At 53.6% G+C, this 23,200-nt stretch overlaps 11 protein-coding genes across 11 annotated transcripts; 5 read left to right on the top strand and 6 right to left on the bottom strand.

Moving 5' to 3' along the window:
* Positions 1-600: 600 nt before the first annotated feature.
* Positions 601-1,987, top strand: BO82DRAFT_361191 (uncharacterized protein; the record flags this gene model as incomplete). The annotated part of the gene is made up of 7 exons (XM_025636804.1): positions 601-652; positions 899-943; positions 1,018-1,069; positions 1,183-1,371; positions 1,418-1,651; positions 1,732-1,806; positions 1,867-1,987. 7 exons carry the CDS (start codon positions 601-603, stop codon positions 1,985-1,987), a joined length of 768 nt encoding a protein of 255 aa, XP_025495988.1.
* Positions 1,988-2,987: 1,000 nt separating this feature from the next.
* Positions 2,988-5,866, top strand: BO82DRAFT_420308 (uncharacterized protein; the record flags this gene model as incomplete). Its single annotated transcript, XM_025640131.1, has 3 exons — positions 2,988-3,086; positions 3,180-4,742; positions 4,850-5,866. 3 exons carry the CDS (start codon positions 2,988-2,990, stop codon positions 5,864-5,866), a joined length of 2,679 nt encoding a protein of 892 aa, XP_025495987.1.
* Positions 5,867-6,346: 480 nt separating this feature from the next.
* On the top strand, positions 6,347-7,299 carry BO82DRAFT_350602 (GNAT family N-acetyltransferase). Its single transcript, XM_025634201.1, has one exon. The coding sequence runs from the start codon at positions 6,394-6,396 to the stop codon at positions 7,072-7,074; it is 681 nt and encodes a 226-aa protein (XP_025495986.1). The 5' UTR covers positions 6,347-6,393; the 3' UTR covers positions 7,075-7,299.
* A 370-nt stretch (positions 7,300-7,669) lies between these two features.
* BO82DRAFT_301364 (isocyanide synthase family protein) lies at positions 7,670-9,855 on the bottom strand. The gene is made up of 4 exons (XM_025632081.1): positions 9,436-9,855; positions 8,989-9,374; positions 8,293-8,930; positions 7,670-8,232 (listed from the first exon to the last, which is right to left on the bottom strand). The coding sequence occupies exons 1-4, from the start codon at positions 9,842-9,844 to the stop codon at positions 7,767-7,769; spliced, it is 1,899 nt and encodes a 632-aa protein (XP_025495985.1). The 5' UTR covers positions 9,845-9,855; the 3' UTR covers positions 7,670-7,766.
* Positions 9,856-10,818: 963 nt separating this feature from the next.
* On the top strand, positions 10,819-13,015 carry BO82DRAFT_301360 (monooxygenase). The gene is made up of 6 exons (XM_025632080.1): positions 10,819-10,963; positions 11,028-11,147; positions 11,218-11,635; positions 11,692-11,828; positions 11,888-12,208; positions 12,267-13,015. Exons 1-6 carry the CDS (start codon positions 10,846-10,848, stop codon positions 12,713-12,715), a joined length of 1,563 nt encoding a protein of 520 aa, XP_025495984.1. The 5' UTR covers positions 10,819-10,845; the 3' UTR covers positions 12,716-13,015.
* Positions 12,875-15,401, bottom strand: BO82DRAFT_139919 (Zn(II)2Cys6 transcription factor). The gene is made up of 8 exons (XM_025630058.1): positions 15,325-15,401; positions 15,212-15,257; positions 14,847-15,148; positions 14,230-14,782; positions 14,140-14,178; positions 13,997-14,074; positions 13,696-13,943; positions 12,875-13,631 (listed from the first exon to the last, which is right to left on the bottom strand). Exons 1-8 carry the CDS (start codon positions 15,363-15,365, stop codon positions 13,034-13,036), a joined length of 1,905 nt encoding a protein of 634 aa, XP_025495983.1. The 5' UTR covers positions 15,366-15,401; the 3' UTR covers positions 12,875-13,033.
* Positions 15,402-15,797: 396 nt separating this feature from the next.
* BO82DRAFT_139900 (glycoside hydrolase family 43 protein) lies at positions 15,798-17,629 on the bottom strand. Its single transcript, XM_025630056.1, has 3 exons — positions 17,102-17,629; positions 16,596-17,052; positions 15,798-16,538 (listed from the first exon to the last, which is right to left on the bottom strand). The coding sequence occupies exons 1-3, from the start codon at positions 17,498-17,500 to the stop codon at positions 15,814-15,816; spliced, it is 1,581 nt and encodes a 526-aa protein (XP_025495982.1). The 5' UTR covers positions 17,501-17,629; the 3' UTR covers positions 15,798-15,813.
* On the bottom strand, positions 17,630-19,322 carry BO82DRAFT_139899 (uncharacterized protein). The gene has a single exon (XM_025630055.1). The coding sequence runs from the start codon at positions 19,086-19,088 to the stop codon at positions 17,760-17,762; it is 1,329 nt and encodes a 442-aa protein (XP_025495981.1). The 5' UTR covers positions 19,089-19,322; the 3' UTR covers positions 17,630-17,759.
* A 234-nt stretch (positions 19,323-19,556) lies between these two features.
* On the bottom strand, positions 19,557-20,721 carry BO82DRAFT_398105 (putative esterase; the record flags this gene model as incomplete). The annotated part of the gene is made up of 2 exons (XM_025639004.1): positions 19,557-20,582; positions 20,662-20,721. 2 exons carry the CDS (start codon positions 20,719-20,721, stop codon positions 19,557-19,559), a joined length of 1,086 nt encoding a protein of 361 aa, XP_025495980.1.
* A 789-nt stretch (positions 20,722-21,510) lies between these two features.
* BO82DRAFT_350596 (uncharacterized protein) lies at positions 21,511-22,229 on the bottom strand. Its single transcript, XM_025634200.1, has one exon. It carries the CDS (start codon positions 22,204-22,206, stop codon positions 21,703-21,705), a length of 504 nt encoding a protein of 167 aa, XP_025495979.1. The 5' UTR covers positions 22,207-22,229; the 3' UTR covers positions 21,511-21,702.
* Position 22,230: 1 nt separating this feature from the next.
* On the top strand, positions 22,231-23,066 carry BO82DRAFT_350595 (uncharacterized protein). Its single transcript, XM_025634199.1, has one exon. It carries the CDS (start codon positions 22,235-22,237, stop codon positions 22,697-22,699), a length of 465 nt encoding a protein of 154 aa, XP_025495978.1. The 5' UTR covers positions 22,231-22,234; the 3' UTR covers positions 22,700-23,066.
* The last annotated feature ends 134 nt before the right edge of the window (positions 23,067-23,200 follow it).

Raw genomic sequence — 23,200 nt, 5'->3', positions numbered from 1 at the left:
GCATTCTATATATTCAGGCAACTGCCATATTCTTGGAGATGACCACCATTTCTTGTTCGAGGATATCATCCACACGGCCCCATATGCTGGCGCAGGCCCATGGAATACGAAAAAAAGAAAGAAGAAGAAGGAGAAGAAGACATAGATGAGCAAAAAGCCAAGAAAAAAAAAGGGAAGAGAAAAACATACAACAGAAGGGATTCGCTGGTGGTCACCCACCCAACTACTAACCTCCCGGCGTGTGGCTTAAGTACGGCTGAGCGGACGGGAAGCCCTGTTTTCCACACCCTGTGGTCGTATGTGCTTGGACATGACTTTATAAATAACTTCCACTGCCAATTTAGCGGCCCCAGCAGACGTAAAAAAGGGCCCGAGCAAACCGGATTACCTCCAGGTCCTGCTCCACGCGGTATCCGCCTGAATGCTGTGGAGGACTGGAAAGGGAGGCGCCCGATGGAAAGGTCGCTGTAGTTGCGCAGCGCTCCGCAGAATCTCTGCCACCAACCCATCGTCTTCACTGTCGCTCAGCACCAGGGTCCGGAAACGAGTCAGGCGGACGAGGAGGATTGCTGTCCAGGCCCCCGCGTTCAGATTGTACAGATGGACTCTCCACCTGCGCTTGAGATGCGGTTGCTGGTTGCCGAAGATCGCGGTTAGAGCGTGTTCGATGAACACCACGGCTTCACGCTGCTGCTCATTGAACGTCCCATAGCGTCGCCTCGCGTTGGCAGATTGCATCCCACCGGACCTCGAAATGGCGCACGCGACCAGCGAGCGCGGGATCCGTCTAGAATCGCATGACTAGGGCTATATCCCGGGTAGTAATGGGATTCCCGCTAAGGAGGATGTCGGAGTCAAGTAGTGGTTGAAAGACATCATGGAACTGCTTAGAGCATAGGGACAGGGCCCGAACGGTCCTTGAGCGGTACCTTCCCTGATAGAGGTAAGCAGTTCATTTGGCAGCAATTCCATGATATTAGTATTTGAGCCACAGTGAGCAAAATGTACCTTGGAAAGAGTCCAGACAGCTGCCCCAGGCATCAGTCGAGTCGCAATTTTGGAGTACTCCGTAGGTAATCGACACATTACTGTCCATCCTTGCTCAATTACCTACAACCAGCCACACACTCGCCGTTAGATCTTGTCTCTAAATCCCGACCACTGACTAAAATCATCTTCAAGCAAAGCGTGCCTCGCAGCCTTGGTGGGGCCATCGAATCGTGTTTGTCTTGAATCGCCCGCTGTCGTCAAGGTTCTTTATCGCCCGGGGTCCAATGCGCAAGGCTTGCCTTCAGATGTGACTGCAGTTCAGGTTGATATTACCGATGAGGAGACTCTGGTGGCTACTCTCCGGGATGTCGATATTCTCATGTGAGATGCCCTTGCTGTCAGACACAGATCGTGCACAGGTTCACAGGCTGATAGATGGCCATTCTGCAATCAAGTCCCAGCACAATCCGATCAGAGCCATCCCAAAGACCAAAGTTCAATTGTTTGTGCCTTCCGATTTCGCCGTGAGATACAGCGGGCAGGGACTAGGAATTGAGCTCATCAATGACAAGATCAAAGTGGAAGAGGCAGCGGAGAAGTCGGGTGTGCCGACAACAGTCGTGTTGACCGGCGACTTCGCGGAGTTTGCGTTTGATATACAGTAAGTAGACCATGGGTCCGCTCTGTGGCTGGGCCATGGGCCAAACAAAACAGGGACTGGTGGCTGACATCTGTGTCCAGAGCCATGGGGGTGGATCGTAGGCACGATCGCATCATTCTTACGGGAAACAGTGCATCGCAGCCACTGAATCCCTGGTAAAACTCCGCTGGAACACCAATCCCTGGCTGCCGCTAATTGCTACCCTCGCCGTTTAGTACCCGTGAATATGTTGCAGCAGCCTTTGCGTCCATCTTCAGCACCACGCCTATACCCCAGCTTCAAAATCGCACCCTCAGCTTGTCAGAACTAAGACCGTATCTACATATCAAATCTTGATCAAGAAAGAACTATGGGTAGGGCAACAGAGGTGTTTATTTACCCAATTGGCTATGCTTGAACTACATGCTAATATTTTCGTAGTTGAATCGGTAGAGACTAGCAAGGTGACTCTATGGCATGCTATCACTTCTTGGGCGTTCAGTAGTTCGTGGTTGGTCCTGGCGGATGGTTTCTGCTGCCATGGAGCGAGCTTATGCCTAACGGTTCCACGACCTTTCCATCAAACAGATCGCATACCATCGGTTGTCGGCAAAATTCGTGGTTCTCGTTGCCTGAGACAGATACAAATCCCTGTTGAGACTGTGCTAAGTTGTCAACTAGAGGGGTGGGATTTACATAAAATTAAGCCACAGCATACCGATTTCAGCAGCCGGTGCATAGTAGCATGGTAGCTACCCCCATAGACCAACACCCAGTGTACTGCTCGAAGGTGTCAAGGAGAGTAGAGCCAAGCTGGCTGCTAGCGAGTGATTTGGAGTAAGATCATCGCCTAGCTTGTCTGCGCGCAGAGGTTTAAAGAAGCTTGTCCTTTGCCTATATCAAAGACAAGGTCGTGGGAAACAAGATATGTTCGTTCAACTTACACATTCGGCGGGGGTCTCTTTCTCGCTTGACCTCCACGAATCAATCTGACCACGTTCAAGATGTTCAATCTTGAGGAAACAGCTACGGAGGCAAGAAGAGGGGCAACTTTCGGGTTACTTAAGGCCCAGTCTACAGAGATCCTGGATATAAGGAATTAACTGCCAGCGTAATCCATCTCCTAACCACTCAGACCCCACAAGCAACTTCATCATTCACTCCCTATACCATTATGATATCTACTACAGCTCACATTTGTGAATGCCTTTTGAATAGCGTCGGTGCTCAAGGGTTATAACGGCCTCAACAACACTTCTCTTGTTCTCTCTATCTACCGCTCTATCGCCTCCTCTCATCCTCATCATCTCTCCTTCCTCCTTTCATACTGTATGTCAGCCTCAACTTGACAGAAATCATGAAGCTCTCCACATTGTGGTCTGTCTTCAGCCTCGCTGTCTCTGTTGGCGCTGCAGTGGGCGATCCTTCCTCTCTTTTTGATGCCACCGTCATCGAGGTGACCAACCACGCGACGAGCACCTCCTGCGTCACCTTTCACCCATTCGTCACACATACCTACACTATCAAAAATTGAACAACCGTTTCGCAGACTGATAGCAAGACTCCTTCTGTTCCTGTTGCTATTACGTCTACAGCCTCGAAGCCCTCTGATAGACCTGCACCTTTGACTCAAGGTGTTCTTTCTAGCACCAGTGGCCCTGTCGTCTCAAAGATCTCTTCGTCAACTGTTCCTTTTCCCGTGCTTCCTTTCTCTTTTTCCTTTTCTTTGCCAGGTATCGGGATATGGCTGCCGATCAAAAGCTCGTCAACCTCGAATCATGGAACAGCGCCGACTGGTGGAACTCCCAGCAGCAGGTCCTGGTTTTCTCCTACCGAGCCTCAGCCTCCTCGTGAAACGTCTAGTGTTGAACAAGCTTTCACAAGTAGTACCACCGACGTAACAGGGAAGACCAGTTCCGTGCAAGGCAGTGCTAAGCCCAGTGAGGGCGCGACCACCGGGACCACGCATGCTAAGATTACAAGTGATGGGACAGGGGTCATCAGTACTACCTATACCAGAGCAACAAGTGTCACAGACTCTGCTGGTGTAACGCTTACCCAGCCAACGTTCATGTCTCTCAGCCTACCTCCAAGCTCTATGATTACCTCCAGCGCGTCCGTCATCGCCGCTCGCTTCCACAATATCGTCCTAATTGTCAAATTCAGGGAAGGGAGCCCTGAGCCCCGGCCAGATAAACAACTCATCGATATAGTCAAGAGAATAAAGGATGATATGGCTGACCTGGCGAAGAACATGGGTGAGAAACTCCCGAAGTGCAATCAGAAGAAACGCGGTCTCTTTGACGGTCTTATGAACTTCGCCAGAGACACCACCGGCCAGATTTTGCATAAGCTCGGTTGTCTTGAGAACAAACTGGATGAACTTGTGGATAGGGTCAAGAAGAAGGACATCAAGGGCGTCAAAGACATCGTGAAGGCTCTGGACATTGAAAGGCCCCCTGATGGCCCTGAAAGCTCGGTGACTAACGGACCTGACAATGATCAAAGAACCTCCAGCCGCTCGTCCTCGTCGTCGTCATCATCCTGTACACTGCAGTCAACCGCACACCATGTCACGATTCTCTGCCAACCGACCTCTATCACTACCGGTGGCTCGACAGTTTCAACTACAACATGCACCCGGACAACTGCCATCACCACCACGGGGTGCTCTGTCACCGCAACGACAACCACTATCACCAACACGCCGAGCTCCACCCCGACGAGACGCCTGTGCGCACAGGGTGAGTGCGGTGCTTCATGCTTAGCCGGGAAGGGGGGATGGGTGTCCATATCATCAGTGGAATGTGCCTCTATCCCAACAAGCATCGTGGCAGCACTGCCTACAGGCAACGGGGGGACCATTTATCGTCGGTATGTCTCTGCTGCCACGGGCACAGGAGTCAAAGCATCCAATCAAACCTATACCTTTGTCAAGCGAGCCCTGAAGGATCTATCTGACGTGGACCCGAACCAGTATCTGTCAAAGATCAACCACGATATAACTCAGAAAAACCAGTGGGCTAGCCAAAGCGAGCCCGTGACGGGCAAATGGTATCGCTGGCCAAATCTGCAGTCGGCGCTCGGCGTGAAGGGCCTCCACGGATGCACTGTGCTGATGATCGTCGCGAAAGATGGCGTCTACCTCTCGCACATCTTCGAGTCCCCCATCTTCCGCACCCCTACCGAACCCGATGTCGCTGATAATTTTTTATGGAGCAAACATTTACCGCACTGAGTACCGGGCGTACCGGGCCTGCCGGTCAGGTTAACAATCAGATCGAGCCCCTGCAGGATCTGTGGGGAACGGACGCGAACCCCGGTCCTCTGCATCGCACCAACAATCCCCAGCTCATCATTGTCACTCCCTTCTTGCCTGAATGGCAACCCCAGGAATATATGTACGCCCGCCGAGTCAAGTGGCTCGCCGCCCAGTTCAACCGCTTCCTCTACTTCCCCACCGGTGAAGCGCCCGCAGACAAAGCCCCGATCATCCGCGGATACGAGCCGACAGACTTCTGGAAGTCCAATAATGACGATTCCTCCGTGGGGAAAGTCGTGATCGAAGTCGACAAGTACAACAGTTTCCTGCAGGCGGGTAATCACCTTCTCGCTGTGGGTCAGTGGCGGCTGTGGCTGTGTGGGCAATATGTCATGGATTACGACTTCTGGGATCCGGCGGCGGTTCTTCAGCCCGTTGCTCAGCCGCAGGGACATATGCAGCGGCGAGATCGGTGCCCAGGGCGTTTTATTTCTGTTTATCCTACGCTGGTGACTTCGACAAAGAGTGTCGCAGCAAGCACGACAAGCTCGTCTACTACAAAGTCGGCAACAACCACGCCGACACCGCAGATAAGCGATCAGACTTGCCTCCCCAACAGAGACTTCTACCAACCACTCGACTCCCACGTCGTCGACACTGTCGTCTCTCTCTGCTGGCGCGGCACCCAGATCCCCTCCATCGATTTCGAGATGGGACCCGACAGCAAACCACTCACATGGTCCTCGGGCAGCCCCACGCTGACGAACTGGCAGTACCGCGTCACGATCACCTGGGTGAAGGGGTGCAAGGGACCAAAGCAGAAGCCAATTGCCCCGACCGGACAAGAAGGAACCAAGTACACCTGCGAGAATATTGTCAAAGATAACTTCAGCAAGTGCGTGGTTGATCATCGAAGCTACGGTGGGAGTAGAGTGTTTGGGTGCTTGGAGTATCGGGGTTGGATGGAGTATTGATTCCTAGGCCAGATTCTGGGTATCCTCACCTGAACTGTGGCTGGAAGCTCATGTCGGCTTACATGCTGTCAATCACTTTGTCCTTCTATATCGCTCTCTGTATTCTACACCTAGCAGACTTACGAGTATGGATGGTTAACATGTGTATCTTATTCGAATGATATCTAGCTAAGAGCATAGGTTCTCCATTTCGATGCCTGAAGCCTAGGAATAGCATACGTTCTGTGAGATAACCCAAGAAATTTATGAATGGCGGTAGAAAAGATAACATGATATATCTCACAACAACAGTACTATAGCAACGACGTTGATGTTGCAGGGAAGATGTCAATGTCACGGCCAAATTGAGACTCCAACTGCGGAAAGCCTTCCGCCCTGCTGAATCAGCCACCCGTCAGCTCTGACTCACCAGGCCCTAAATTCACTAACTAATCTCACTAATGAAATGAGCTGGAGAATTTTTACTCTCCCTTGACATAACTCCCACAGTAGATGAGTACAATATTCTCTAGCTTTCTTTTTCCAAGATGTCTGAATCCACTTCTCCCCTTGACACCAGTCCAGCCATCCGACCGACCCACACCCCCTTCGCAGGCCGTTTCGTGCGCGTTGAACCCCTAGCTGAGCAGCATGTTGACGATCTATACCACCACATTGGCCTGACCGAACACACCTCGCTTTGGGACTACCTCCCCTTCGGGCCCTTTGCGGACAGGCCCGCCTTCACACAGTTCCTCGACACGCTAATCACTCATGCCGACAGCGTCTTCTACGCGGTGGTCGACCTAACCCGCAACCAAGCCGTCGGCCTGCTCAACTTCATGCGCATCGACCTGCCCAACCGCGTCGTGGAGATCGGGTCGGTGGTCTTCTCCCCCTTGCTGCAGCGCACGACGGCCGCGACGGAGGCGTTGTACTTGCTTGCGCGGGCGGCATTTGAGCAGTTCCACTTCCGACGGCTGGAGTGGAAGTGCAATGACCTGAATGCGGCGTCGAAGCGGGCGGCGGTGCGGTTGGGCTTCACGGCCGAGGGGGTCTTTCGGCAGCATCTGATCGTCAAGGGGAGGAACCGTGATACTGCTTGGTTCTCGATTCTGGATGGCGAGTGGCCCGCGATAAAGGGGGGCTTTGTGAAGTGGTTGGACCCGAGCAATTTCGATGAGGAGGGGCTTCAACGGGCGAGGTTGGAGGCTTTGCGCGGATTGTAGGCAAGGGTCCAGTCCAGCCGTTCTCCCTTTCTGTTCTTGTTGAACTTAGAGGCAATCTCGGCTCGGGGACAGTGGCAACCGTTGGGGAGAATCGGAGACTCTGGATTAGATATGGTGACATTGGCACTAGATTGATAGGTTGCATCGATTTAATATAGCATCAAATTTAACCCCGGTGGTCTTGGCAGGTGTTGGTAGACGAAGCCCTTCACAATTAAGTGTGACGCTATACACTCCACTTATTATCCATTGCATGTGAACTTCTGTCTCTGCATCTTGTTCTTTTTTTATTTTTATTCGTTTCATCTCTTTTCCTCGGATCTCTTCTCTATCTGCGGTGCTGACGGGCCAAAAGCTGTTCCTCCTATCAACATTTAGCTTATCTTGCCGTGGAAACCTCGGCTGCACGAAACAGCCTATTTTTGCTAGCTTCTCCACCAGACCCTGAAAAGTCCACCGTCCTTCGTCCCTGGCGTCTTGGCTGTGCCTAGCCGTTGGCGAAGTCTTGCTATGTCAGCACGTTAGCTGCGTTTTATCTCTAGTTAACCCCTCACGCATTGAGGCGCACGGCACAATTGGTACCACATATTGGCATGCAACTCGAGAATTTAGCTCGACGCTTGACAAAAATCAAATTACAAACTATAGTACATCCCTAATATAGGTTGCAAGAGTTCTAGCCCCTCACTAATCTAGTCAACGTGAATCCGCCGCAGACACCGGTCCGAATTGCCCGTAAACGAGCTGCGCGTATGCATCGTCGTCACATTATCGCTGATCAGCCAGTCGCCTTCCTCCCAACAATGCCAGTAGGCCACGCGACGATCGTGCAGCAGGCTATCGAGGGTTTGGCACAGTTCCTTCGAGTTGGGCACATCCTGGATGGTAATTTTGGTTGGGTCGAAGACCGTCTTCTCCTGCGGCCACGGCTCGTGGTAGCGGAGACAGGGACGCTGGTGCGCAAAGTGGTCCACCACGAGAGGGAGATCGATGATCTTGGTGTGGTCAAAGGAGACAGTTTCGACCGTCCAGGACAGAGTGCGCAGGTGTTCGACCGAGTATTCAGATGGCAGATAGTGCCAGACCAGGTGGGAGGGGGAGAAGAGGGTGAATCCGGTGTCTTTGGGCGAGGGGGTCATTCCCGTGAAGAATTGGAATCTGTTGCAGTGGCCATAGGATCAGTATGGCTGTTCGTTAAGACTGTAGGCGGTTACTTACTTCGGAGGACAGGATCTAACAACCTCCTGCCCATCTGCATTTTTCATCTTGACAATCTTGAACAGGCCATCGTAGTGGAACGGCATCCACTCCGACGACAAAACATTGTTCAGGCCCTGCGTGTCTGTGCCGTGGTCCTTCACCTCGAGGATGAGACCGAATTTCCACCCAACGGGGGTTCCCATCTCCTCGGCCTTTTTGACGAAAAGCTCCCGGTCGCGTGTGTCCTGAAACCCCCGTAAGATAACAGGAGAGTTTTCTTCTGCCAGAGCGCGAAGCTTATGCATGTCCACTTCTGCGCAAGACATGGGTTGCGTAGGTCGGATGATCAGGCCACAAGGGTACTGAGGCTCGATTTCCACGGGTTGTGGCCAGGAATATAGTTCTGACTTGTAGCGGTAAAGCCATGGCTGTCCTGCCTTGTGAACCAATTCAACATCGGGGTTGTGATCGAATGACTCGCGTAGGCCATATTCCACGCGGCCGTCGAGGGTGAAGCACGGCGTTGAGTGCCAGGGTGTCACACAGTGACGAGCCAGAGGCAAGACCTGAACGGAGATTTTGGCTGAGCCGCATGACGGGTGAATCGACAGACGAACATGGTCCGGATAGTTTTTCTTGATCGCCTCTGCGAATGCCTGGATGCCAGATCCCAGGTTAATCGCCAGCACACGGTGGTCCAGGGGCGTGTCTTACCTTTCCACGAGCGATCATCTGCTTAGCAATACCCTCGAGCTTCTGTTTGTGAGACTTCTTTGACACCTCGCCCCCTTCCACAAAGGTATGTTCCAAATCCTTGGTCAAAAACCTGATATATCCTCGGTAGGTGGTGCACACATCTTCGTCGGCCTTGATACTCTCGACACAATCGTAATCCAAGGGGGTGAAATTGTCGATCAACCGCTGACGAAAGGCGCCTGCCAGCTTTTCGTAGGTGGTAGCGTCGAGGGGAGTGTCGATCTTCCAGTGGACGAGGTCTCGCAGACGAATGAACTGGAGGTGTCGGTAGCCCTGCGTCTGGACCATTTTCCGCAGCGCCTCGCCGTACGTATAGACCTCCGCGTCGGGAACGCCTAGCAGGTCTACCCCCTATGAGTCTTATCCAAGACCAACAGGTCCATAGAGAGTTGCGGTTAAGCTTACCATTATACACCAGACCGTCGGAAGCGATGGTCAACCTAGCCCCTGGTTCGTAAATGTCCGCGATCGCCGCGCATAGTCCGTTGAGATGGGCCAAGGCAAGGTCCTCCCCTTTGTCCGGTAAAGTCCCAAGAACTTTGTCTTTTTGATTAGGTGACTTGAACGGAAAAGCAGGTAGGATCAAGGAGACTGATTTGCCTGCTCTCACGCGAGTGTAGATCAGGGATAGGAACTTCAGAGTCCCCTCGTCGCTCCGATCCACTAGCGATGCTGGGACGGGCATGCGATATCGGTAGATGATGCTCAGAATCTCCCACGCCTTCTGGAGGGTAGTCAGGTCGAAGATCGGCTCGGCCCCGACCGAGGTAAGGGTCGATTGAGCGATGGGAGGCTGCACCATGACTGCGCTCATCTTGGTCGATCAATATTAGGCGATTCGAGGTCGAGCGTTGAGCAGTTGGGGATGGTTTATATTGCTAAAGTCCGCCCTTCTCGAGGTCCAGCGAGACATTTAAAGTCATATGAGCCTGTCAAGGAACCTAATTCTATCCCAACGCTAGTAGTTCCGAGTATTGCATGAGGGTGCACTATCAGCTCAATTCCGCATTCGGAAAATATGCGACTTGGTCGGAATTGCATTGACTACCTTAGTACTTAGACCAGGGGCTCGCTCATGCAATCACTCCTTTAGTGGATGCAACCTCGTCTTCAACTTGATCAGAGTTAGAAGGGTTATGGTACGATAGGAAGATAGTAAAACTGGTCCAAATGCGTCTCGCACCCGTGCCAAGCCAAGTAGTAGGGCTGGGCTGAAGAACTTGGCAGCCTAATGGTCGATATCCACTATACATCTATTAAGTAAGTATCCCAAGTGGAACCTGCATTACTGAACTGAAAAAGACGCAAATGCCCGATTCGCACTGCTGACGCAGGGACCGATGCTTCATCATTCGCTCTAGTTCCTCCCATGGCCCACTTCTCGGCGGAGACTTTTCACTCATAATTCTCCCGGTTATTGTTCGCCTTTCATGGCTCGTGCTTCTTCTTCCTGGGCCATGGTCTGCGCGCTGGTGGCGCCATTGCTTTTAGCATTTCTTAGCCTTGCGGCTGAGACATACCTAATCTATGTTGTTCTCCTGCAATTCAGACGCATTTCTAAGCGCGGAATTGATCCATGTACTGGGAGGTAGCTAGTCGCAATGCTTGTCATCTATTCTGCATCTCAGGGGAACGAGGGTACCAGTTCCGAGCAGAGAAGCATGGCGCCACGAATTGGAATGGATGCTAATTGTCCGATTCTCTATTCACTTTTACGTACCCCCTGATCCTCGTCTGATTTAATGGGAGCTGGACCCCTCCCTCGCTATCCGTCTTACCATCTTGGGACAAAACTCCTAACGACCTCACGCAAACATGGCAAAGGAAACACCATCGGCAATTCAGACGGACTTGGTCATCGTGGGCGGCGGACCGACAGGGTTGCTGTCGGCTGTCCTCGCTCGGTCCCTGGGCCTATCTGTGCATATTCTCGGTACGATCATGCGAGTTGATCGACGGCCACAGCTCTCCTGACGATACTAATCCACCTAGTGCAGACGCCAAAGAAACCTCACTTGACCTGGGTCGAGCCGATGCCTTGAATGCCCGCACCCAGCAATATCTCGAGGTATCGAGAACGCTACCCTTACTCGAGCCGTTTGGGTTAACATGTAACAGTAAGAGACATCCCCTTACCTCCCTAGTTTCAACCGATTCTTGCTCTGACAACTCCCTCTCTTTGCATAGCCAGTTCCACATTCGAAGCCGGCCGGTTCACCTCCCAGCAAAGCCACTGGTGGACCTCCCTAAAGCACACCCACCGCCCAAATTTCCTGATGATCGGGCAAGCTTGCGTCGAAGAAGCTCTCCTCCATCAGCTGGATATCCCAGTAGCGTACAAGACCCGCGCGACCTCGATTGCTGAGGTCGATGCAGGCGTGGTGGTCACCACTGAGCAGGGCAGAACGATTGTATCCAAATACGCCATCGCCGCCGACGGGGCGCGCTCGTTTGTGCGCCGCGCCCTAAACATCCCGTTCACCGGCACCAAGCCGGAGATGGTCTGGGCGGTGCTGGACACCTTCATCGAGACAGACTTTCCCGTCTGTCCGGAGATCATTACATTCCAGAAGGATGGACAGTCGCGGGTATCGTGGATTCCGAGGTATGCGTGTTCATGCAGATGGGAGATGGAATGGGTGGGTGTCTGACCGCATGCAGAGAGAGAGGGATGAGTCGATTTTATATTCTACTCGATGGAAAGATCACGCAGGAGAAAGCCGAGGCTTCGATCCGGGAGCATATGGCGCCCCACAAGATCGAGTTCAAGCGCACGGAGTGGTTCAGCACCTTCGAGAGTTTGTACTTCCCTAACCCTGTGCTCGGGGCATTTTCTCTGATGTCCTGGTGTGTGTAGTCAAAGAACGCGTTGCCAGCACCTTCATCTCCAAGGATGGACACGGTCGCATCCTGCTCGCCGGCGACGCTGCGCACGTCCACGCCGTCAACGGCGGGCAGGGCCTGAACACGGGCATTGCGGACGCCTTCAACCTGATCTGGCGCGTTGCATTTGCCGTCAAGGGCCTTGGGGGCTCGAAGCTGCTAGCAAGCTACGACAAGGAGCGACGCGCCACTGCCACCGGGGTAATCGATGTCGCTGCCAAGCTGGTGCGCATGACCGTCAAGACTGCCCTGGAGTATGTCGATATCATTGAGAAGAATGCTGCCTATATTACCGGTATGAATTCTTCGCAGGATCGGCTTCTGATCGCTTCGTGCTGACTCGACTCATTCAGGAATGGGTGTCGTGTATCCCCCTTCAACTCCCCTCGTCAAGACATCCTCCCACGCGGACTTTGTCGCTGGCTGTCGTTGTCCAGATCTCTGGGTTACGAGTCTTCCGCCGACCAGGCTCTTCGCGACTGCGGTGGAGAATCCTGAGGTTGCTAAGTGGGAACCATCCAAGGCTCGGCTCTATGAGATCTTTCAATATGGCAAGTTCAAGGTCTTCTTCCTCGGGAGAGATGCTCCAACAAAGTGGGAGCATCAAGCTGTCCAGCTGCAGCAAAAGGCCGAGTTCTGGAATGTCCATGCCTCATCGCAACGAGTCACGAGTCTTGTGTATGAATATCAGGCGGAGTGGGTGGATGATGCTCACGGGGAGGTCGTGGTGGTCCGACCGGACTTGTATGTGGGATATGTTGGCAAGGACTGGGTGCAATATTTGAAGGAAGTATTTGCTTGATGGCTGCGACAGGAGGACAACAATATAACCTCGACGAGGAATCACAACCTGTCACACAGGTAACAATTCAGGGATGTACATATGATGCTGTACTGGGTACCCGGAAAAGGAATGCGCCCGCGCGGGGTCGAACTCGCATTTCATCAGAATGTGATGTGCTGATCCAAGGAAGGTGCCGCGAGGCACAAGGCAACTATGCCGGGTTGAAAGCCTAGAGATGCTAGAAAGTATACTTGGTGGGACAACTTGTACAAGTAATGTATAGAATTACAACTGGCGTCAATTTATACACACGGTGATTATCTCAGTCTTAGATAATCACCCAAATAGAGAGATATACGCCGCATCGAGATCGTTCACCATCGACGCAATCCCCTCGTAGACCAGATCCCGCTTCATGGAGAGAATCAGCGAGTGGGCGCCGTTGCGCAGCTCCTCGATCAACCGATGTGCATCCTGGATTTCTGTGCCCGCTTCGGGACAGTTCAACAGCGGGTAGCAGATGGAAAGCCGTCTCGACGACAGCGCAGCCCGGATCCGGTGCACCAGCATATACAGCACGTAGGACGCCTGCATTGCGGCACATTTGAAGTACGGCAAGGACCCGTAGTACCCGTCTTGCACGGGTGCCAGTGTGGTCATACTGGCATTCTCCAGGTCCGTGGACCGAGAAGTGGGCGAGTATGGAGAAGGTACATCCTTAAAGGCACGGGCAACGGCGAGTGATGATTTCAGACAGATCATGCAGGACTCGTCCTTGCTAAACGGGAAGAACGAGTCGATCTCGGTGGCTGTCACGGAGGAAAATTCCTGGGATGCGCTGCCGTCTATCCGCAGTGAGGAGAGATCGCAATGCTTTTCCAGGAAGATTGGGATGTCGGAGAAGGCTCTGAAGCGATGTAGCTTGATCCGCGCACTGTGAATTGGTCAGCGTGGGTAGAATCTGAGGAAAACTCTGGTTGAATGCTTGGAGATCATACGAGTGAATCAGTGCGCTGGCAATCAAGCCGAAGCTGCGGCCTGCAAGTCCTTCCGTACTATTGCCTTGCATCGGTGTACAAATCAGATCACACTCCGAGGCCAATGACAAGATGGATTGGTCCAACCGGGCAATCTGATCTTTTAGATTCGGGTTTGGTGAGGATTGAGCACTCTGCATGGTGATCATGCGCAGAAGGGCGCTGACTGAGTCATGAGCATTATGAGCCTTTAGAATAAGTGACCACGGCTATAAGGGGTTAGCGGACAGGTACCCTGCTATATGAGTGCAGATAGCGTTACCTCCAGGCCGTTCGTCCCCAGCTCGAAAGCTGGATAGGGCGTTGTGATCCTAGGATCATTGGTGGTGATGATTGGGGACTGGCAATGGGACATTAGCCCGGTGGTTGACATCACCGTAGCTGATAATCAAGCAAGTAACGTACGGATGAATTGACAGCAGAAGACTGGTATCCTAGAATAATCTGTAGATCCGTGAGCGTTGCGTGTAGCTGTAAAAGATGGACGAAACGTACTGCGATCCACCATGCGCGTCGTTGAGCCTCCGATGCATTCTCTTCCAACCGATGCAGCGAACTGTCCATCGCAGTCGTGATGGCTTGGTTGATCCGCATCCGCATGCGATGGATATTCCCATTTTGACAAGAGTCATACACGCCAAGGACCATCAAGGTCAAGATCGGGTGGAGTCTAACGGGTAAATTGGGATGGAAACGCTGGCTGTAAGTCGGAGGACGAGGGGAGATTCGAGCGGTGTCAGGCTCCACGATATCTTGCTCGGCGCTCTCCAGAGCGGACTGCGCGAAAAGACCGGAGTATGACCGGCGCAGCCACGCACAGCAGGGATCGGAAGGATTTCCATCTTGCGGGGGCGGGATCAAGGCGAGGACTGCGGAGAGTGCCAAGCTCAAACACGAGAGCGGTCGATATGAAAGACAGGAGTGATCCACTGTCCCCGCCTCTCCGGGCGAGGGCTGGTAGACCTGGGGGTGGTCTGATCGTAGGGGTTCAGCGGGCGGAGGCAACAGCGGCAAATAGGGATGAATGAAGATGTAATATGCGTTCAGTCTGAGCCCACATGCATACAGGGTCAATAATCATGGAGTAGCTCGGCGAGCTGGGGTGTACGCACATATCCTGTTCGGATGTATAGACCCGCAGGAGCGGCCCTTGAATCTCACAGGCAGTCCCTGCATGGAGCGCCTCCAGCCTGTCTTGGGAGCCTCTGTCGGCATCCTGAGCCCTCTTGTACGGAGACAGAAGAGCCAAAGTATTCCAAATACCGGGATCGTCGACCAAGGAGCCCGAGTCTTCGGAGAGATCAACCACCGTCGGGGGCTGCGGAGACGGCCCCGGCAGTAGGCTGCGGGCGCGTCGGCGAGGACCACCTCGTCTACTGGGCTGATACGAACAGATGCGACCTTTGACCAGGCACTATTGCAATGAATCATTTCCCGGTCCTGTTTCCAATTCAAAAAGAAAGTGGATCAGCCCTACCGGCCTGCAAGGGTTTTGTCCGTCGCAACGGGTTTTGGACGCACGGCTGACGATAGGTGTGAGCAAGTACAGTACAGTACAGTCAGTCAGTTTATACCGCAGGAAAGACACACCAGGCCAGACAGGCTGCCTTAACAGGAGGGGTCCCTCGCATGAAGTGAGTTGTGTGAGTGTATTGTGAGGGGAGGGGGATTGATTGGGATGGGGATGATAGAGGTGTTGGTATCTTGACTGAGGGAAGGAGAGAGCAGTCACCGAGGGTCGGCGATCACCAGCGAATGCCGGGGAATGCCAGGGAGCCGGGAATTGCGGAGCAAAGCATTCGCCGAGCCTGGTGTGGGTCATGTGACCGCACCCAAGTTTTCTGACCAAGAATTCTCCCAATAGGGTCATGGTCATGTGATGAATGCAACGAGCACTGAATGAAGACAAATTCTTTGTGTGGATGACGGGAATCCCAGACACTGGATTGACCGAAAGTCATTATTCATGTATTGTCTCTATTGCAGCCGTGGTAGTAACAAAGAAAGGAACCTTACACCTGCTTTCTGGCATCGAACCTCATAGTTAACATAGTAACACCATATTTCCTTTCACCCAGCTTATCGCCACATTGCATAATGAAAGTCGGCTGGAGCCAGACACCTCTGGCGTTCGCCAAAGGCATAGACACCCAGCATCATCCCAGTAAACGCCGCCCCAACCCTTGGTGGCCTTGTCATGGTACCATTTCCCACGTCTCCCACCCACTGCAGCCTCGTCTGGTCTTCATTCGGAGCAGCCTCACGGAACCCAAATCGGTACGATGAGCCACATTCGACAACGAAGATCACGTCCGACTCCGCATTCTGCAGAGGTATCTCCACAGCCTCCCCTTCCGCAGGCTGGAACCGCACCATTCGACCCCCTGTGTCCGACCCCTGCACGCCCATGCTGCTGTACGTGAGGTAGTTCCACCACACCACTGTGCCGGCCTCGGTGTGCTTCTGCTTCGAACCGAAAGAGACCCGGGTTTCCCAGGTACAGACGCGATGAGTCTGTTTGCGCAAGAAGAGCGTCGGACACGTCGGGACAGACAGATTGTACGGCCCACCGTAGAGACGGAGACAACCCTCTCGCTCGGTGAGCGAAAAGTCGCGCAAGACCGGCGTATTCTTTCGGTACCACCCTAGCTGCAACTGGGGCTGCGTGAAGTCATCGCGCCAGGTGACCGGGGGCTGCCACTGATATAGCTGAGGTCCCGCGTACTCCAGCGGAATCTTCTCGCCACCGTTGATGACCGGCCAGTCGTCCTCCCAATACATCGGGACTAGGAAGGTTTCACGGCCTAATAACACACTTAATCACAGGGACGCATCATCTATACCTGAGGGGATTGGCTCACCGAACACAGACTCCTCCCACACGCCATCTCGCCAGACCGGCCGCACTCCCAACAGCACCACCCACCACTGCCCCTCGGCATCCTCAACCAGGTCCGCATGCCCAGTATTCTGGACTTCATCGGAGAGTCCATTCCGCCACAGAGGGTTGGTAGGCGCGACCTCCCAGGGACCGAGCGGGCCGGTTTTACTGCGCGACACCCATTCACAATGCCCACTCTCAGTGCCTCCCTCGGCCGTGAAGAGATAGTAGTACTCCCCGCGACGGAAGAGATGCGAGCCCTCAGCCACCCCAGATGCTGATTCCCGGATCAAGTGAGGCTCGGCCAAGGAGGCGCCCGTCTCCAGATCTACCGGCACGATGTGCACGACGAAGTCTTTCAAATTGGCATGGGGGGTGCGGTTCAGTTTGCGGTAGGTCGATGACAGGTAAACGGTGCCATCGTCGTCCCAGAAAAGCTGTACAGCATGAGCCTTGACCGGAATTCAAGGAGACAAAGACACCCACATCCTGATCGAAGCCGACTTGATCGAAGTAGACTGGATCTGACCACGAGTCGGAATCCCAGATGTTCGCGGTCTTCACGTAGAACCCCCGCGGCCAGACGCGGTCGTCTTCTTGGGGTCGATAGCGTTGAAAACAGGCAGCGAGACAATAAAAGGACCCCTCGTGGTAACGCAGTGTGGTGGCCCAGACACCGCCACCGGGCTCGGGGGTTTGGATTTGCAGCTGGCTCGGGCGTGTGAGTGCATGGCCGATCAGGGTCCACTTGATCAGGTCGGTGCTGTGGTAGATCGGAGCTCCAGGGACATATTCAAACGAAGAGGTGACCAGGAAGAAGTCAGAGCCAACCCTCACGATAGAAGGGTCGGGATTGAACCCGGGGATGATTGGGTTGGTATACATGACGCACGCAGTGGTTTGGAGATGCCACCTTGCATTAGAGTCAGAATGAGGGGGAATCTCCAGTTTTTGCAGAGAAGCTTCTGCATGATGATTGGTGGAGAAATACTTCGAGCATTGCTTGGCTTTTATGAGACATGACTTAAGTGGTATACTTCTGAGCGATCATACAACCAACAACGGCCTTGAGATGCATTCAATGACTATGCAGTAAGGGTGGTGATCGCATAAACCCTCCTGAGCCCCATATTCACCCTTATCCTCACGCCAGAACCTCTCCTGGCGAGTGAATATTCTTGTGAGTGTGGCCGTTGATTACGATCGCGTGTAGACGATTCTTGTTCTGCAAAATACTGATGTCGTGCAAAGGATCGCCATCTACAAGAATCACATCGGCGAAATAGCCCGGCTGCACTTTTCCAAGCTCGTCCGGATAGCCCATGAGCTCGCCCGCCATCGCGGTCGCAGCCAGGATGCTCTCCATCGGCGTGTACCCAAACAAATCCACCAAGTGCTTCAGATCACGTGCATAGGTGCCATGGGGGGCCCAGGCAAACCCGTAATCACCACCAGGGAGGACGCGGATCCCCCGACGACGCATCTCACGCATGGCTTGACAGGCGACCTCGACCTCGTACGTGATCCCCTTCTGCTCGGCCACTTTGGGCGACACTCCGTAAGGCTCTGCATCACCCTGCACCATCGCGTACAAGAGATTGATAGCCGGAGCGACCCAGACCGAGTCCTTGTGCTGCTCGAGAAGATCCATACCTTCTTCATCGGTGAAACTTGCATGATAAATGACATCGACCCCGGCCTGCACACATTGCTTGACTGAGGCAGCACTCCGAGCATGGGCGCAGACCCGTTTGCCATGGCTATGTGCTTCCTCCACTGCCGCAACCGTCTCCTCCAGATCGAAGTACGTTTCCTCACTGGGCATTGTGGGGTGTACGTTGTCGCCGGTCATACTCAACTTGATATTGTCAGCGCCCAGTTCGACGAATTCTCGAACCACCTTGCGCATCTCCTCCGGCCCATCCGCATAGCGCGAGATCTGAGGAACGATCGCTCCGTCAGGCTTGGTCAACTCTGGACAGTTGGCCAAAGTACGTGGGCCGGGGATTAATCCCGATTTGATTGCAGCTTTGATAGCAATGTCGAGTCGCGGTTGGGCCGCAGCAGCTCCGAAACACATGGTGTAGCCGTGGTCAAGGTAGGTTCGAGCTGAGTTTGCGGTATGCAAGACATGTTCCTCGAGTGGAAGACTGGTGAGTTCATCCAGTGTAGCCGCATTGTTCCAGCTGAGGTGAGTATGCGAGTCCGCCAGTCCGGACATGAGTGTCTTGGTGCCACCACCGTCGATGACCAGTGCTCCGTGGGTGGCGGTGGGATCGACTTGGCCGACCGAGAGGATGCGCTCGCCTTCAATCAGTACATCACCACAATATGGCTCTGCGCCGGTTGAGTCGAGAATGCGGACATTCCGAAACAGAATTTGGGGTGGATCTTGGGGGCCGAGATTGTTGATAGTAATGTCGGCCGGTGTTGGTTGGTATGGGCGTCGGTGGACATCTCCAAGGGAACCCATGATGCCTCTGCTGGGGATTCCACTGGGTGCAAATCGTAGCCCATGGTGGTCGGAGGGAAAGCTTTTGTAACCATCGCGGAGCAGCCATGACGAAGGTCAGGCGGGGTTCGTGGCGGGGGTTGCATTTCCCCTCTCGGCCATGCAGGGATCATGACCATTCACACCCACCCCAATGGAAATCTCAACTTTTCGGTCGGAGTGGATGTGTGCACGGTGCTGGGATGCTAATCCCTGGGCTGATGCAAGTGGCAGGACTGGAGATCCAATGGGCTGATTCAATGCCAGGGTTTTGTCAGATGCCGTGAAGGGGAATAAGCTCCGTGTACAAGAAAAAGCAAAACACCGATTCGGCTTATTCGAGAGGTTCTCGAGTCGTCATGGCTCCTCTCGATGTTGCATGAAGGTCAATACCCCGTTCGGTGGGCGTCTGCAGCTGTGAGGTGCATAAACATGCTCGAAGACCAGTGACTAGAGTGTCTCCACATCCTCCAGATACCCTGTCACCCTCTCTACCAAGATTCTTCGGGGCTCAGCCTGGTCGGGATCGCTCAAAGCATGCGATGCGCCCGGGATGATCGTGCTGTCTCGGTGCCACGTCTCATCCCCGAGAATCGTCCGCCATCGCTGCAACAGCGCCACCTTATCGACCCACGGAGGAACCGACTGATCCCGTCCAGAATACAGCACCATCAATTGGCCCTTTCCATGCAACACCCCTCGGGCCCGGATCATGCCAAAGGTGGTTTGTAGGTGCTCGTCCGCAAGATCCGAGCTGAACAGGTCGTCTTCGTCCGGTCGCTGGGGGCTTTGGGGACTGAGCAGGCTCAAGAACCGACGACTGCTCAGGGGCGTATCAGCCGGGTAGTACATGCGCGTCGTTGTGGCCAGTGGCACAATCGTGTCATAGATCGTGGACCCATCCCCGCCCCCGGTCTCATACGTCCGCTTTTGCGCTTCCTGAATCGTCTTCCGATACACTTCCTGAATTTCCTCCGGAGTATCGTACTCGGTGCCGAGCTTGCTTAGCCACAAAGCAGCCTCCCGGTCGGACACCGGCGCCTGCATGATCGCCCCATCGACTGATGGTCGAGTAAGACCCACGTATTGTCCTTCGGGAATGTCTCGATCCAGAATTGGGTGGCGTGGGCGCGGGTTGGCGCAACTGATGTAATGCATGACGTCCTGACTTCCGGTGGAATGGCCCATGATTACCACCTTCCCGTGCCCATATAAGGATTTCTTGTGGTCGCGAATGTAGCCCACGCACTGAGCCATCTCGTCAATGTCCTGCGCAAGCGAGCTCATGCCCCAGCCGGCGTAGGAGGAGGAGAGCAGCGGTGTGACGACGGACCATTCGGTATCTTGGAGGGCGAGAATGAGATCGGAGAGGTAATCGACCGTGTGTAGGCCATCGGAGAGACCTCCAATAAAGATGAGGGTGTGAGGCTTGGGGCGAGAGCCGCGGATGTACTCGAAGGCGACCAGTCGGGGGGCCTGAGAGATGGTGTTTGGATGTTAGCACGGTAAGCGAGCGCCTGGGGAGGGGGACGTTGAGGGCAGACTGGTACAGTACGTATGGGTGCAGGATACCAGGGTGGCCTTTGGGCGAGGCCAGAGCAGACTGAATATGCATTCTGAATGATCACTTTCAGGGACCGCTATTAAGAAGCAGGATTGCGTTCACGAAGAAGTGAGTGATGGAGATGAGTCAAAATTGGGGGGTGGGAAGAGGGGAAAGGGAGAGGAAGATGATGGCGGCGAAAATAATCTGATCCGCCCCCGGGGGGTTCTTATCAATCGGTCGGTCTACATGTATGTACGTCGTGTACCGTCCCGCCCGGCTGACACCTGACAATGCTGGCACCAACTCACTCCAGGTTGGAAGGAGGGATATTTGAAAGCTAAAACTAAGAACCAGTGATATAAGATGATTCCAGCACCTCTAGTTGCAGATAAGTGATTCTCAGGGATAGTACACTTTTCAATGAGGTGCACATTACTCCATCGGTGCAACATATATATTCTTTCCGGTGCAGATAAGGATGGACTCTGAGCACATCTTACGATAATACTCAACCACCCTTGCTGAATGGAATCGAAACAGAGACTTACTCGTTCGACTGTAGACTACCTATTAGAGACTACCGTAGCTATACCCGCAAGTCAGGAGTAACATAGCGCTTGAATCGTTGGGCCTGGGAGCTGTGCTGGAGCTGTGCTGGAGCTGTCCCGGTCTCTGTCGCTCTCCGTAGATCCGCGCGGCTGCCGGATGACTAAGAGACGAGTCATCGGTCGGCTGTTGATCGTTCTCATCTCTTCTTCGCCGCACTCTTGATGATGATGATGATGATGATGATGATGATGATGAGTTCTCATCCGTTTGAATGCAATCTAATTTCTAGCTTTCTACAACTTTCCGAGTCGAGGCCAACCAGTCAGGCGAACGTTCTCATCTCATTTAGTCTTATCCACAGTGCTACGAGTACCTTATGGGAGGTTGCGGTGTGATTGGGGGCCCCACCTAACGGGTCCAGCCGCAGGCCATTCGCGTCAGGATGAGTCGATCATTCCAAGTTTCTACGGCCTGCTGCCCACAGTTTACTGTTTCCTGAAACTACTTGAGCAAGGGCACACGCGGTGACACAAGTTTCAATGCAGACAATGCTCGTAACAGGGGGCTCTTCAGCGAAGACGACTGCACAAAACTCGACTGCACCGCGATCTCCTGAGCACGACCATTCATCTCGAAGACCGATTCGATGGACAAGGGCTTGCCCATGTGGTTGGGCCCCGCCGTAACAGAATTCGTCAGCCCTATCTCGTCGTCATTGGCCGTCTTCTTCAGCCGCTCAAACCCGAAGTCTAACGTTGGTCCTCGCTGGCTGAATCGGTGGCCCTTTTGAACACCCTGCCTCGATCCACTCGGTAGCTTTCGTGGTCGTTCAGATGACTCGGTCGTCGATCGTCGGGAATGGAACTTGGACGCGAGGGTCCGATGAGCCAGCCGTGCCAGAGGTGCAAGATGAGGCATGCAAGCGCAGACGACGGCGACCGATGGCTCAATGCTGGACCAGATGAACACGGGTCCCATCAGCCAGGTCAGGTTCGTCGAGCTCATGAAGATCGACAGGTATCGGATGCGAACGATGCTGGCAACACACATACTAGCATGCACCGGCTTAGCTGGATCCATGGTGGATGTGCTTAGGGGTACCGAGGAGGACGTACAAAATACCCACCGCCATGATTCCGCTGATGGCCACTTTTTTCTGCACACTCATTTGCAGCTTGACGATCCGAGGAAAGGGGATGATCCAGATGATGAAGTCATTCAGCATGTTGAGGATGCCCGCTGCCAGGAAGAATCGGTCCACGTCGATGCATTTGCCGCTTGTCGCGCTCAATTGCGTCCAGAAATATGTGACGGGCTTGCACGAATTGCTCATGGTCACCCAAACGATGATCGAGTAGGAGAGTGTCAGGAAAGCGCCGAACAACAGTGCAACTTTCAATATCGGCTTCAGGGGCGAGAAGAGTCCCCAGTAGAAGCAAAGAATGGAGAGTCCGGTGCAGGTGCAGGAGGAGGCGTAGATGAAGGTATAGGAGAGTAAAAGCTACTTCCTAACCCATCAGCACAGGGGAACCGCTTGTTGGGGAAAAGGGGAATTTTCGACTGACCCGGTAAAGGTGCATCAGTTCCTCCAGTGTGACGGATCAAATGTGCTCCCAGCTTGCCATCGTTGCAGCCCACCGCGGTATATCCCGCAAGTATCATCATATTAGCGTTGGCGTTCCCACTTTTATTGAGTAGGTAGTTATTTCGCCAACGACGGATAGCCTCAACATCACAGCCGAGGTCCGAGCCGAGAAGAGAGGCTCCGATGTTGCAGATATTATAGCACAGAGAGCCGGTCAAACTTGTTTTAAGTTTAAAGGGCCTCAAAGTTTCAGTTTTGAGCAAACAAGACGAGTCCACAGTAGACATCCCGCTGATCGCGCAACTCGAGTGGAAACCCCACGCTGAACTTACTGAATTGCGAGACTACCTACACACTGCAAGACAGTACACAGAAGACTGGCATTTATTGGAAGAGCTGGTACTTGTGTGCATG

This window comes from Aspergillus uvarum (genome assembly GCF_003184745.1).
Source record: "Aspergillus uvarum CBS 121591 unplaced genomic scaffold BO82scaffold_5, whole genome shotgun sequence".
NCBI lineage: Eukaryota > Fungi > Ascomycota > Eurotiomycetes > Eurotiales > Aspergillaceae > Aspergillus > Aspergillus uvarum.
The sequence above is the reverse complement of the archived record's forward strand: the minus strand, read 5'-3'. Positions and strand labels throughout refer to the sequence as shown.

What these genes read in the sequence shown, in the direction of transcription:
- BO82DRAFT_350596 (XM_025634200.1), bottom strand. Translation starts at nt 22,206, where the DNA reads ATGAGCTCGACGAACCTGACCTGGCTGATGGGACCCGTGTTCATCTGG.
- BO82DRAFT_139919 (XM_025630058.1), bottom strand. Translation starts at nt 15,365, where the DNA reads ATGCGAGGGACCCCTCCTGTTAAGGCAGCCTGTCTGGCCTG. An exon ending in GACGCGCATGGTGGATCGCA is followed by an intron (nt 14,179 to 14,229) that starts GTACGTTTCGTC and finishes ACGGATCTACAG; the next exon opens with ATTATTCTAGGATACCAGTC. An exon ending in CTTCTGCTGTCAATTCATCC is followed by an intron (nt 14,075 to 14,139) that starts GTACGTTACTTG and finishes TCCCATTGCCAG; the next exon opens with TCCCCAATCATCACCACCAA.
- BO82DRAFT_301364 (XM_025632081.1), bottom strand. Translation starts at nt 9,844, where the DNA reads ATGAGCGCAGTCATGGTGCAGCCTCCCATCGCTCAATCGACCCTTACC. An exon ending in AGATGATCGCTCGTGGAAAG is followed by an intron (nt 8,931 to 8,988) that starts GTAAGACACGCC and finishes TCTGGCATCCAG; the next exon opens with GCATTCGCAGAGGCGATCAA. An exon ending in GTTAGATCCTGTCCTCCGAA is followed by an intron (nt 8,233 to 8,292) that starts GTAAGTAACCGC and finishes CCACTGCAACAG; the next exon opens with ATTCCAATTCTTCACGGGAA.
- BO82DRAFT_301360 (XM_025632080.1), top strand. Translation starts at nt 10,846, where the DNA reads ATGGCAAAGGAAACACCATCGGCAATTCAGACGGACTTGGTCATCGTG. An exon ending in CCTATCTGTGCATATTCTCG is followed by an intron (nt 10,964 to 11,027) that starts GTACGATCATGC and finishes CACCTAGTGCAG; the next exon opens with ACGCCAAAGAAACCTCACTT. An exon ending in CGGGTATCGTGGATTCCGAG is followed by an intron (nt 11,636 to 11,691) that starts GTATGCGTGTTC and finishes GACCGCATGCAG; the next exon opens with AGAGAGAGGGATGAGTCGAT.
- BO82DRAFT_139899 (XM_025630055.1), bottom strand. Translation starts at nt 19,088, where the DNA reads ATGGGTTCCCTTGGAGATGTCCACCGACGCCCATACCAACCAACACCG.
- BO82DRAFT_350595 (XM_025634199.1), top strand. Translation starts at nt 22,235, where the DNA reads ATGCTGGCAACACACATACTAGCATGCACCGGCTTAGCTGGATCCATG.
- BO82DRAFT_139900 (XM_025630056.1), bottom strand. Translation starts at nt 17,500, where the DNA reads ATGTATACCAACCCAATCATCCCCGGGTTCAATCCCGACCCTTCTATC. An exon ending in AAGTCGGCTTCGATCAGGAT is followed by an intron (nt 17,053 to 17,101) that starts GTGGGTGTCTTT and finishes CATGCTGTACAG; the next exon opens with CTTTTCTGGGACGACGATGG. An exon ending in GTGGGAGGAGTCTGTGTTCG is followed by an intron (nt 16,539 to 16,595) that starts GTGAGCCAATCC and finishes GTGTGTTATTAG; the next exon opens with GCCGTGAAACCTTCCTAGTC.
- BO82DRAFT_350602 (XM_025634201.1), top strand. Translation starts at nt 6,394, where the DNA reads ATGTCTGAATCCACTTCTCCCCTTGACACCAGTCCAGCCATCCGACCG.